The sequence below is a fragment of the Globicephala melas genome, chromosome 5 (assembly GCF_963455315.2).
Source record: "Globicephala melas chromosome 5, mGloMel1.2, whole genome shotgun sequence".
Classification (NCBI taxonomy): domain Eukaryota; kingdom Metazoa; phylum Chordata; class Mammalia; order Artiodactyla; family Delphinidae; genus Globicephala; species Globicephala melas.
The window spans coordinates 93,296,929-93,310,909 of NC_083318.1; the positions used below are offsets into that span (position 1 = coordinate 93,296,929).

General features: G+C 40.1%; 1 protein-coding gene across 3 annotated transcripts in view; it reads right to left on the reverse strand.

The window, feature by feature from the left end:
- Positions 1-5,847: 5,847 nt before the first annotated feature.
- NAAA (N-acylethanolamine acid amidase) overlaps positions 5,848-13,981 on the reverse strand; it is a 47,951-nt gene continuing 39,817 nt past the window's right edge. For 2 of the 3 annotated variants that reach the window (XM_060299490.1, XM_060299489.1), the window contains 2 exons: positions 6,052-6,115; positions 5,848-5,953 (listed from right to left, as the gene is read on the reverse strand). In XM_060299490.1, coding sequence (XP_060155473.1) covers positions 5,918-5,953; positions 6,052-6,115 — 100 coding nt within the window. In that variant the 3' untranslated portion in view covers positions 5,848-5,917. Of the gene's footprint in view, positions 5,954-6,051; positions 6,116-13,981 lie in introns of those variants that run through there. The other variant, XM_060299492.1, reaches the window with a different exon arrangement.

Consider the following 13,981-nt stretch of genomic DNA (forward strand, 5'->3'; position numbering starts at 1 on the left):
GCCCCTCCTTACTCTATTTTTGAAGGTTATTGTATTGGGGATTGTCAAAGAGTTGTTATCTTTTCCCTTGCAAATCAAAATGAAAGGCTCACCTTGCTTATCTTGGTTTAACATAGTAAAGAAATAATCAAAGAAAAAAGCACCATATCTTTTTTTTTTTTTAATCCACAAAATGGTTCCCAGATATAAGGGATGTTGTGGAAGCAGACTCTGAGTATGGGGTAAAGTGAGAAGCCATCATGACCAAACCAAGCAAACTCCCCCTAGATACCTGCAGTTTTAGAGATGGAAGGGAATTCAGCAATGATTGAGTCCACCAATGACTCACAACCTGCTTTGATCATTGGTAACTTGCCTATAGAGCCATGCTATATATTAAAGTGTTTGGGTTTTGGAAGTGCACAGAATAGAAAGAAGTAAAATAATTCTCAGGGCAAAACCTGAAAAAGTAAAAACTGCATAAGATCAAAAATGAAAAATGGGGGCTTCCCTGGTGGCGCAGTGGTTGAGAATCTGCCTGCCAATGCAGGGGACACGGGTTCGAGCCCTGGTCTGGGAGGATCCCACATGCCGCGGAGCAACTAGGCCCGTGAGCCACAACTACTGAGCCTGCGCATCTGGAGCTTGTGCTCCGCAACAAGAGAGGCCGCGACAGTGAGAGGCCCGTGCACCGCGATGAAGAGTGGCCCCCGCTCGCTACAACTAGAGAAAGCCCTCGCACAGAAACGAAGACCCAACACAGCCAAGAATAAATAAATTTTTTAAAAAAGACTATCTCCTATTAAAAAAAAAATGAAACATGAGCTTGATATGTCCTCAGCGCCTTTTGGTAATGACTAACTGCTTCTCTAGCTGGTGATTCCCCAGCTGAGCCATCTTCTCTGGTAACTGGCACATTTACACTGCATGGGTGAGAGTCCTTGTCCTTCTAGGATTTGACTTAGTATCATCCATATCTGACATTATCTTTTTTTTTTTTAATGTAGGTAATTGTTTATCTGCCCAGTAAGTGAACCCAAGAAATGCAAGATTGATCATCCAGGACTCGAAGACCTCGAAACACACACAGCAAAGACCCTCCCTTGGTAAATGGATGAGATAACAAAGGGGCCGTCTCTTACTCTGTCCCCAGGCCAAACCTGTATCTATTTCCCGGGTGAAACATAAGTTTGTTGCCCTCATGGTCTCAGCTATTTCTGTACTTCAGGCTAGAAAGAAAGCTCTTACCTTCTTTGGTATGTGTTTACTACGAACCACAACGAAGCAGAAACCTCTTTAACACACAGGTGTGATCCCCACCTTGTCTTCAGAGTTGGCCGAGGGATGCCGGGCTGATCTGATTTCTTCCAGATCTAGAGTCCGATAAATTAGGTGCCGGTCTAGTCTGGCATACCTTCCCCGAGAAAGCCAGTGAGGATATCCACAGCCCTGGCCAAGCATTCGGGGCTCCCTGCTTTCCAGCAGCAGGCAGCTCTGACCTCAGTCAGATCAGGCCTGCGAGGAGGATTTGAAGAGGCAGGTTGCTCAGTTGGGGTATGTCCCTCACACCCAGGCCCAACCCCTGAAGACTGTTTCTCTACCGCTCACTCCTGCCCCCTCCCCAATCCTAAGTCTTCTTACTCTCCTGGATTAGAAGGCTATGTTTCTCAAGCCACATCTGAGAAGGCTGAGCTCCTTAACCTAGAAACAGAAGAGTGCTGACAAGACAGATGGGCCTGGGGGCTCCAGAGATGGCTCCAGAGCCCAAGGGGTCCCAGCTGGAGCCACGCAGGGGCCAAGGCATTCTTCCTTGTGGCTGTCTTTTCTCTGTTTGCAAAACTTGATTGAAACATTTTGCCTTTTCTTGCTTTTTCCTACTATGGGCACTTTTTCCTTAGGTTACAACCTAAACTATTACTATATTAAAATAGTAATCACTATTCCCAGAAAATTTACTTTTTCAATAAATCTAAGATGCTTATGTGTGTGCCGGGAGGTACTAAATATTCCATGGGAATTTGCAAAAAAATTTATACTCTGTTTACTTATGTGTATTTAGTAGGTCAAGCTTGTTAATTATGTTGTTCAAATCCTCTTTATCCTTATTTATTCTTCCTGATCTGCTCATCTTTGAAAGAAATGTTTTAAAGATTTCTATGATAAGTACAGGTTTAGCAATTTATCTTTGTGTTTCTGAATCTTTGCATTACACATTTTGAAGCTATGCAATTAAATATTAGATTGAACCATATGACACTGACATTGGAAATTATATAATACATTAAGGTTTATGGCTATTTTCTTGGTAGAAGGTGACCTATCAAAATAAAATATCACTCTGCTCTTTTAAATCCTTTTTGCCTTGAATTCTCTTATGTCTGGTATTTTCACATAGGCTCACTTTTTGTTAGTGGTTAACAGCTAAGATACTGATATCTTCCCCAAATTGACTAAAAGTTAAAAGACTGATAAAATCCTATATTATTGAGAGTATGAGAAAAACAGCCCGTTCCATTACACTACTGGTGGAATGTAAATTGTTTTACTTTTTTGGAATTAAACTAGATTAAACTTTAACTGAGATTTATTAAATTATGTATTTAATTTATTAAATTACAAATGTGTAACACGTAAACCCTTTGGTCCAGAAATCTCACTTTTAAGTATTTTATAAAACTATAAAACCATACAAAAAGCGGTAAGGGGCTTCCCTGGTGCCGCAGTGGTTGAGAGTCCGCCTGCCGATGCAGGGGACACGGGTTCGTGCCCCGGTCCGGGAAGATCCCACATGCCGCGGAGCGGCTAGGCCCGTGAGCCACGGCCGCTGAGCCTGCACGTCCGGAGCCTGTGCTCCGCAACGGGAGAGGCCACAACAGTGAGAGGCCCATGTACCGCAAAAAAAAAAAAAAAAAAAGCGGTAAGGATTTTCACTACCATATTGTTCATGATCATGAAAAACTGGAAACAAAAGTTCAAAAATTGTAGAATGGTGAAATAAGTTATTGTACATACAGGAGAATACTATGTAGCCATTTAAAAAAATTAGATCAATATCCTCTGTCATAAAGAGATGTTCATATTTTGTGCTATGTGAAAAAGGCAACCTGCTGAAATATATAAAATATAACCTCAATTTGGAAGAAAAAAATTATTTTGTACAATGAAATGTTTTCTAGTTTCTGTGTTGATACTTTGGCATCTTGGGGCTTTGCTGACCAGAGAGGGCCCACCCCTCCCAGGGTTAGCTGATTCCTAGAGACAGCAAAGGGCTGTGGGTGCGATTTTCACGTGCAAACCACCCAGCCCAGACCCACATCCGCAACTGCCTCCTTTATCGGCTGTTACACTCAGGGCCACTATTCCCACAGCCCTACCCAGCCAAGGCCAGTACCAGACAACTAGGGGCAGCTCCTATGTGATGGAGCCAATGAAATTATTCAAACTAGCCGATTTTAGACCTGTTTAGCCCATTACCCTGTGTCAGCAGACATTCTTCCCCTCAAAAACCACAAAAACGCTCCTGCACACAGCTTCCCCATCTCTCTCTGCCTGCGACCAGCCAACCTCAGTGTTCTCTCCTGTGGCCCTGCATAGTGGCTGTGGTGCACCTCCCTCCTTTTGGGAACTGTGAGTAATCAGCTACCTTTTCAATGGCAATCCTGATCTGTTGGCCTCACCATACCTGAATAAAAATCTTATCTACATAAAACATAAATACATAAAAAGTCTTAATGAATATAGACAGAAGTTATCTCTAGGGGAGAGGGCTATCTCTGAGTAGGGAGGAGAAGCAATGGATTACGCTGTTGACTGTCTGGTTCATTTATTGTTATTTTTTTAATATATTTTTTTTGTGGCCATGCTGCACAGTTTGCAGGATCTTAATTCCCCGACCAGGGATTGAACCCGGGCCCCTAGCAGTGGAAGCATGGAGTCCTAACCACTGGACTGTCAGGGAATTCTCTGTCTGGCTTATTTTTATAATACTATGTTACTTGTGTACTTTAAAAGATAGAGCATTTTAAAAAAGTCAGCTCTCTCCATCTTCTATACGATTGCCATAAGCCAAGCTTTCTTCTTTTTTATTAAAACAATTCTTTTTTTTTTTTGCTTTTTTATGTGATAAGAACACTTAATATGAGCTCTATCCTCTTGAAAAATTTAAGTGTATAATTGTTAACTGTGAGCACAGTGTTGTACAACAGGTCTCTAAAACCTATTCCTCTTGCAGAACTGAAACTTTATACCCCTTGGCTAGCAACTTCCCATTTCCCCTTCTTCCTAGCCCCTGGATTCTACGACTCTGACTATTTTAGATACCTTACAATGGAGGAAAAATCTTTTCTTGGCCCTTTTAAGGTCACTGGCTGGGTCTGAAAATTAGACTGACAAAGATGGATTAAGAGGGGGAAAGTATACAAATTTATTCAATGTAGTTGTACATGATATAGGAGCCTTCATACGAAAATGAAGATCCAAAGAAACAGTTAGACCTGAGTATTTTATGCTGGATTTGACGAAGAGTGTATCACGGTGGAGGAATGTGAGAGGTTCAGGAGGGTGAGGGAATTGTAGTAAAGTGGGGGAAACTTCGCACATGAGCATTTTATGACATGTTTCAGGGAAGAAGGGCAAGGACGGGAGGTGGGCAGAGTGGTCTTCCTGCTTCTGACATTTTTTCAAACTCCTTTAGCTTAAAATATTCAATATGTCAAGGTGTGGTATTTTGGGGTCACATGTCCTAAACCCCATCAACTCACTTAAGTGGAATCATGCAGTATTTTTTCCTCTGTGATTGGCTTATTTCACTTAGCATAATGTCTTCAAGGCGTATCCATGTTGTCACATATGGCAGGATTTCCTTCTTTTTGAAGGCTGGATAATATTCCATTGTTAGGTACATATCACATTTTCTTTATCCATTCATGTGTCAATGGACATTTAGGTTGTATACACACCTGCGATCCCTCTGTATTTCTTATCTGTTCTATTATAATGTTAACCTGTTTTTCACTTTTCCATTATCGGCCCCGTCCAACTCACTCTTCATACCAGACACAGAGTGAACTTTAAAAAATAAAAATTGCTCATACAGCTCTTTCATTTCTGGACATTTTGGAGGGATAGATATCTTGAAAAAACATTCCCACTACAAAGCTAGGCACGATAAAGAAATATCTTCCTAGATGCATAATGCTTAGCTGAGCTTGCAAGTGAGGAAGTAAAATCAGAGAGAATAAAGGGAGTAAAGGAGAATAGGAAATAGAGAGGAAACTTGGGAGGTAAGGAGGCATTGATGCCATGGTGGTTCTGAGGACATCTGCTAGTCCTAGTAAGCTTGAACCTTTGGTTCTGTGACAATTGCCTTGAGAGGTGGAGGATAAAGGGACAAAGCCTTGGGTACCTACAAGATGAAGAGTTGAAATGTCTCATCAGGGAGCAGGGCTTATCTCTGGGAATTTGTAACCACAGGCTCGCCCTCAAACAATATAAATTGAGGCTTCAATTTATACTACCTGAGTGTTCTACGAAACCACAAGCTGAGAAATTAACAAACACACATCCTCTCTGGAGGGCACAACATCAACCCAGGCCTTCCGGATTTCCAGAGGAACAAAAGTTCACAATCCAAAATTACAAAACACCACAGAAACCGTCAAGAGGGTGAGTCAGAAAAACAAACAGTAAAATCAGACACCCAAGGACTTGATGGAATTTAGAAGCAGAATATAAAATAAGTATACGGGTTAAGAAGCTTAACAAAAGATATCAAAGCAAGGAACAAAATGTTATCAAAAAAGATCCTGGCAAGTTTGAAAAAGTAGACCATCTAAATAGACCATCTAAAATAAAAAATTTGGGAATTACCTGGTGGTCCAGTGGTTAGGACTCAGCGCTTCCACTGCTGGGGGCCCGGGTTCAATCTCTGGTCGGGGAACTAAGATCCTGCAAGCCACGAGGCACAGCCAAAAAACTAAAACAAAATAAAATTAAAAATTTAAACTCAATGTTAAAAAAAATAAGTCCACTGAAAAAAAATCTGACTTATAGGAAAAAAATCTTTTAAATTACCTGGAATATATCATTGAGAGAGAAATCCACTCCTCTCATTTTTCCCCGCAAAACACTAGAAGGACTAAGAGACAAAAAGGATAGAAGAAGGTGTAACACACATACTTAGAGTTCAGGAGAAAAGACAAGAGGATGTAGTAAAACAGTTCTTAGAGGGATAATAACTGAGTATTCTCCATTGAATAAAAGACATAAATGTGGAATTTGGAGAGCACAACAAATCCCAGGCAGGATAAATATACAGAAATCTGCATCTAGACACATAAGAGTCAAACCACGAGGCACAACGGACAAAGATCTTAAAAGCCACCAGAAATTTAGATTCCCTAAATCACTTTCCTGCTTAAAAGTCCTCAATGACTTGCCTTTGCCTGGTTAAACTTAGGGTATTCTCCAAATTCTCATCCAAAGATCATGGTATATTTTCAAGAACACAAGAATGGAATGTGACTAATGAGTAGCAATTTCTAGTCTCAATTGCAGTGTGCCTGGCAAGAAAGGTAAAACTACTTTTGATATTTGATTTTTAAATTTTTAAAAGGGCATTGGATGATGGAATTTTTTTTTTTTTTTTTTTTTTTTTGGCCACACCGTGCGGCATGCGGGATCTTAGTTCACTGACCAGGGATCGAACCCAAGCGCCCTGCAGTGGAAGCTCAGAGTCTCAACCACTGGACCACCATGGAAGTCCCCAGATAATGGAAATTTAACAACGCTGACCCAACACAATCTGATAAGAAACATGAATATTCTGGTCCACTAGAGAGGTGTGCAGTATGGTGGGGCAGGGACGATCTGTACCCAGCTAACATTTTCCTCTAGACATTCCGTTTTCCAAATTTGTTCCACTGGCACACTGACACAAGAACATACAATCAAAACTCTTTTGTTCATGCTTTTAACCTTTTCTGACTCCATCCTCAAAGAAGTTTCTGACATGTTTGTGTGAAAAATATCAAATTCTACAAAGCAGTTCTGCACTCCTTTGAATCCTGACACTTAATAACATACCATGTATGAGAGCTGCTTCCTCAGGACAGCTGTTCAGAACCATACAACTTCAGGGATAAGAAATAGGGAGAATATCACACTGAGTATCTTGGGAAAAAATTTTAATCTCCTTTCCAACATCTCTTTCAGCATTTTGTTAACTATAAGTGACAATCAGAAATAATTTGGCTTCATATTGCTTTCAAAAAGCAGTAAGAAAGTAGCTACTTGGGCTTCCCTGGTGGCGCAGTGGTTGAGAGTCCGCCTGCCGATGCTGGGGACATGGGTTCGTGCCCCGGTCCAGGAGGATCCCACGTGCCACGGAATAGCTGGGCCCGTGAGCCATGGCCGCTGAGCCTGCGTGTCCGAAGCCTGTGCTCCGCAATGGGAGAGGCCACAACAGTGAGAGGCCTGCGTACCACAAAAAAAAAAGAAAAAAAAGAAAAAAAAAGAAAGTAGCTACTTAAGAAAAAAAGAAGTAGCTACTTAGAAAAAAGGTCTAACAGTTTTTTCAATTAGAAACATTATTAAAAATTGAGTACAGCAGAAACTAACACAACATTGTAAAGCAATTATACTCCAATAAAGATAAAAAAATTAAAAATAAATAAAAATATAAATTGAGAATTCCATCACATAGAAATACATGATCAAAGGTCAGACTAACAAACATTCAAACAGGCTCTATTCAAACGACAGTTCTCCATTTCTTTTAGAAGAATCTTTTTTCTCAGACTTGTTTAACTGGATAATGGAACCCTAATTTAAAATGGTTTCGGGGAACTTCCCTGGTGGCGCAGTGGTTAAGAATCCGCCTGCCAATGCAGGGGACATGGGTTCGAGCCCTGGTCCGGGAAGATCCCGCATGCCGTGGAGCAACTAAGCCCATGCGCCACAACTACTGAGCCTGCCCTCTAGAGCCTGCAAGTCACAACTACTGAAGCCCACACGCCTACAGCCCATGCTCTGCAACAAGAGAAGCCACGACGATGAGAGGCCCGCACACTGCAATGAAGAGTAGCCCCCGCTCGCCGCAACTAGAGAAAGCCCGTGTGCAGCAACAAAGACCCAACACAGCCAAATATAATAAATAAATTTATTAAAAAAAAATAAATGAAATAAAATAAAATGGAGTCGGAAAATCATGAAGGAAGAGCTCTCACCCCTCCTATCAACTTACACAGCCAGCAGAAAGATTTCCACATTCCTCAGTAACAGCAAACTGCCAACAACTTGAAACCAATGTCAAACCACCACAAGCCCAAACTCTCATTCTCCTCCAATGGACTTCTGTTCAAAACAACACTCCCCAATTTCCTCCCAGATTCTAATAAAAGCTAACCTCCACTTTGTCTCCTCGGACTTGCTTATGGTTCACCATACTTCTCCGGCGCCAAATTGCAATTCTTCTGCTATTCCCAAATAAACTCATCTTTGCTTAATAAGAACCGCTGTTTCAGGTTGACATTATATGGTGTCAGAGATGGGGTTCAACGCAACTGAACTCCTGAGGAACTAACAATCCTTGGAACCGTGTGTAGTACCCACTTGAGCCCCTGTAATCTCTGCTTCTGTTAGGGAACCACTGACTGAAACCACCCGCCCTGGCCAGGCATCATAGTAACCACTTGCATGAGTTATTTTAAACAGGAGGTCCTGGTAAGGAATGCAAAACTAACAAGCTACCACCAACCGGAAGAATCCAGGAAAGGTCAAAAGGAGAGAGGAGAATCCAGTCCATATGTCCTATCAACCTCCCAGAATCCTTCACACTGTAATCCATCTTTGTTGAGTGATGCGCATGCCACCAAGAAGGACCCTGAGTCAGAGTGATTAGCCAGAGACAACCCAGAAACTAACCCCATTCCCATAAAACCCAAGACTGTGAGCCACGTGGCAGAGTTCTCCTGGGTTCCCTTCCCCTGCTGCTCACCACCCAGGCACCCCTTCCCCATAGTCTCTTGCTTTGTCAGCATGTGTGTCTCCTCAAACAATTCATTTCTGAGTGTTAGACAAGGGACTGCTCTCATGCCCTGGAAGGGGTCCCCCTTCCTGCAACACTTCCATGAGTCATCTTCTTCCTTTCAGCTAAGTAAGTGTGCTCTTGGATTTGAGCTCCCTCCTTTTGGTCCAGCCCTCCAAATTTACTCAGAGTGTTTTCATAAAGGCATCATCCTCTTTGATGAATACTCAATTTTCTTCTACAATGTCTCTGTTTTTGAGCTACGGGATCCCAGTCCTCGAAAGAATCTTAGGATGGTTCTCTTTCTGGGATCCTGGCCAGTTTTATGTTTAAAAACTACAGTCCCTGCTCCTGCTCAACTTTTTTTAACATCTTTACTGGAGTATAATTGCTTTACAGTGTTGTTAGTTTCTGCTGTATAACAAAGTGAATCAGCTATACATATACATATATCCCCAAATCCTCTCCCTCTTGCATCTCCCTCCCACCCTCCCTCTCCTAACCCTCTAGGTGGTCACAAAGCACCGAGCTGATCTCCCTGTGCCATGCAGCTACTTCCCACTAGCTATCTATTTTACCTTTGGTAGTGTATATACGTCAGTGATACTCTCTCACTTTGTCCGAGCTTACCTTCCCCCCCCCCGTGTCCTCAAGTCGATTCTCTACAACTGTGTCTTTATTCCTCGCATGCTCCTACGTTCATTAGAACCATTTTTTTTTTTTTAAGATACCATATGTATGGGTTAGCATACGGTATTTGTTTTTCTCTTTCTGGCTTACTTCACTCTGTATGACAGATTCTAGGTCCATCCACCTCACTACAAATAACTCAATTGTGTTTCTTTTCATGGCTAATATTCCACTGTATATATGTGCCACATCTTCTTTATCCATTCATGTGTCAATGGACACTTAGGTGGCTTCCATGTCCTGGCTATTGTAAATAGAGCTGCAATGAACACTGTAGTACATGACTCTTTCTGAATATGGTTTTCTTAGGGTATATGCCCAGTAGTGGGATTGCTGGCTCATATGGTAGTTCTATTTTTAATTTTTTAAGAAACCTCCATACTGTTCTCCATAGTAACTGTAACAATTTACTTTCCCACCAACACTGCAAGAGGGTTCCCTTTTCTCCACACCCTCTCCAGGATTTATTTTTTGATGATGGCCATTCTGACTGGTGTGAGGTGATACCTCATTGTAGTTTTGATTTGCATTTCTCTAATGATTGGTGATGGTGAGCATCTTTTCATGTGTTTGTTGGCCATCTGTATATCTTCTCTGGAGAAATATCTGTTTAGGTCTTCTGTCCATTTCTGGATTGAGTTGTATGTTTTTTTGATATTGAGCTGCTTGTATATTTTGGAGATTAATCCTTTGTCAGTTGCTTCGTTTGCAAATATTTTCTCCCATTCTGAGGGTTGTCTTTTGGTCTTGTTTATGGTTTCCTTTGCTGTGCAAAAGCTTTGAAGTTTTATTAGGTCCCATTTGTTTATTTTTGTTTTTATTTCCATTTCTCTGGGAGGTGGGTCAAAAAGGATCTTGCTGTGATTTATGTCATAGAGTATTCGGCCTATGTTTTCCTCTAAGAGTTTGATAGTGTCTGGCCTTACATTTAGGTCTTTAATCCATTTTGAGTTTATTTTTGTTTATGGTGTCAGGGAGTGTTCTACTTTCATTCTTTTATATGCAGCTGTCCAGTTTTCCCAGAACCACTTATTGAACAGGCTGTCTTTTCTCCACTGTATACTTTTGCCTCCTTTATCAAAGATAAGGTGACCATATGTGCATGGGTTTATCTCTGGGCTTTCTATCCTGTTCCATTGATCTATCTTTCTGTTTCTGTGCCAGTATCATAGTGTCTTGATTACTGTAGCTCTGTAGTATAGTCTGAGGTCCGGGAGTCTGATTCCTCCAGCTCCATTTTTCTTTCTCAAGATTGTTTGGCTATTCGGGGTCTTTTCTGTTTCCATACAGATTGTGCAATTTTTTGTTCTAGTTCTGGGAAAAAATGCCATTGGTAGTTTCATAGGGATTGCATTGAATCTGTAGATGGCTTTGGATAGTATAGTCATTTTCACAATGTTGATTCTTCCAATCCAAGAACATGGTATAACTCTCCATCTGTTTGTATCATCTTTGATTTCTTTCATCACTGTCTTAGAGTTTTCTGCATACAGGTTTTTTGTCTCCTTAGGTAGGTTTATTCCTAGGTATTTTATCTTTTTGTTGCAATGGTAAATGGGAGTGTTTCCTTAGTTTCTCTTTCAGATTTTTCATCATTAGTGTATAGGAATGCAAGAGATTTCTGTACATTAATTTTGTATCCTGCTACTTTACCAAATTCATTGATTAGCTCTAGTAATTTTCTGGTAGCATCTTTAGGATTCTCAATGTATAGTATCATGTCATCTGCAAACAGTGACAGTTTTCCTTCTTTTCTGATTTGGATTCCTTTTTATTTCTTTTTCTTCTCTGATTGCTGTGGCTAAAACTTCCAAAACTATGTTGAATAACAATGGTGAGACTGGGCATGCTTGTCTTGTTCCTGATCTTAGAGGAAGTGGTTTCAGTTTTTCACCACTGAGGACGATGTTGGCTGTGGGTTTGTCATTTATGGCCTTTATTATGTTGAGGTAGGTTCCCTCTATGCCTACTTTCTGGAGAGTTTTATCATAAATGGGTGTTGAATTTTGTCGAAAGCTATCTCTGCATCTATTGAGATGATCATATGGTTTTTCTCCTTCAATTTGTTAATATGGTGTATCACGTTGATTGATTTGCGTATATTGAAGAATCCTTGCATCCCTGGGATAAACCCCACTTGATCATGGTGTATGACCCTTTAATGTGCTGTTGGATTCTGTTTGCTAGTATTTTGTTGAGGATTTTTGCATCTATCTTCATCAGTGATATTGGCTTGCAGTTTTCCTTCTTTGTGACATCTTTGTCTGGTTTTGGTATCAGGGTGATGGTGGCCTTGTAGAATGAGTTTGGGAGTCTTCCCCCCTCTGCTCTATTTTGGAAGAGTTTGAGAAGGATAAGTGTTAGATCTTCTCTAAATGTTTGACAGAATTCGCCTGTGAAGCCATCTGGTCCTGGACTTTTGTTTGTTGGAAGATCTTAATCAGAGTTTCAATTTCAGTGCTTGTGATTGGTCTGTTTATATCTTCTATTTCTTCCTGGTGCAGTCTTGGAAGGTTGTGCTTTCCTAAGAATTTGTCCATTTCTTCCAGGTTGTCTATTTTATCAGCATATAGTTGCTTGCAGTAATCTCTCATGATCCTTTGTATTTCTGCAGGGTCAGTTGTTACTTCTCCTTTTTCATTTCTAATTTTGTTGATTTGAGTCTCTTCCCTTTTTTTCTTGGTGAGTCTGGCTAATGGTTTATCAATTTTGTGTATCTTCTCAAAGAACCAGCTTTTAGTTTTATTGATCTTTGCTATTGTTTCCTTCATTTCTTTTTCATTTATTTCTGATCTGATCTTTATGATTTCTTTCCCTCTGCTAACTTTGGGGTTTCTTTGTTCTTCTTTCTCTAATTGCTTTAGGTGTAAGGTTAGGTTGTTTATTTGAGATGTTTCTTGTTTCTTAAGGTAGGATTGTATTGCTATAAACTTCTCTTAGAACTGCTTGTGCTGCATCCCATAGGTTTTGGGTCGTCGTGTTTCCATTGTCATTTGTTTCTAGGTATTTTTTAATTTCATCTTTGATTTTTTCAGTGACCTCTTGGTTATTTAGTAATGTATTGTATAGCCTCCATGTGTTTGTATTTTTTCAGATTTTTTCCTGTAATTGATATCTATTCTCATAGCATTGTGGCTGGAAAAGATACTTGATACGTTTTCAATTTTCTTAAATTTACTAAGGCTTGATTTGTGACCCAAGATACGATCTATCCTGGAGAATGTTCCATGAGCACTTGAGAAAAATGTGTATTCTGTTGTTTTTGGATGGAATGTCCTATAAATATCAATTAAGTCCATCTTGTTTAATGTATCATTTAAAGCTTGTGTTTCCTTATTTATATTCATTTTGGATGATCTTTCCATTGGTGAAAGTAGGGTGTTAAAGTCCCCTACTATGAATGTGTTACTGTCAATTTCCCGTTTTATGGCTGTTAGTATTTGCCTTATGTATTGAGGTGCTCCTATGTTGGGTGCATAAATGTTTACAATTGTTATATCTTCTTCTTGGATCGATCCCTTGATCAGTATGTAGTGTCCTTCTTTGTCTCTTGTAATAGTCTTTATTTTAAAGTCTATTTTGTCTGATATGAGAATGGCTATTCCAGCTTTCTTTTAATTTCCATTTGCATGGAATATCTTTTTCCATCCCGTCACTTTCAGTCTGTATGAGTCCCTAGGTATGAAATGGGTCTCTTGTGACAGCATATGTACAGGTCTTGTTTTTGTATCCATTCAGCCAGTCTATGTCTTTTGGTTGGAGCATTTAATCCATTTACATTTAAGATAATTATCAATATGTATGTTCTTATTACTATTTTCTTAATTGTGTTGGGTTTGTTTTTGTAGCTCTTTTCCTTCTTTTGTGTTTCCTGCCTAGAGAAGTTCCTTTAGCATTTGTTGTAAAGCTGGCTTGGTGGTGCTGAATTCTCTTAACTTTTGCTTATCTGTAAAGGTTTTAATTTCTCCATTGAATCTGAATGAGATCCTTGCTGGATAATCTTGGTTTTAGGTTTTTGCCTTTGATCATTTTAAATATGTCCTGCCACTCCCTTCTGGCTTGCAGAGTTTCTGCTGAAAACTCAGCTGTTAATCTTATGGGGATTCCCTTGTATGTTATTTGTTGCTTTCCCCTTGCTGCTTTTAATATTTTTTCTTTGTATTTAATTTTTGATAGTTCGATTAACATGTGTCTCAGCATGTTTCTCTTTGGGTTTAACCTGTGTAGTACTCTCTGTGCTTCTTGGACTTGATTGACTATTTCCTTTCCCATGTTAGGTAAGTTTTC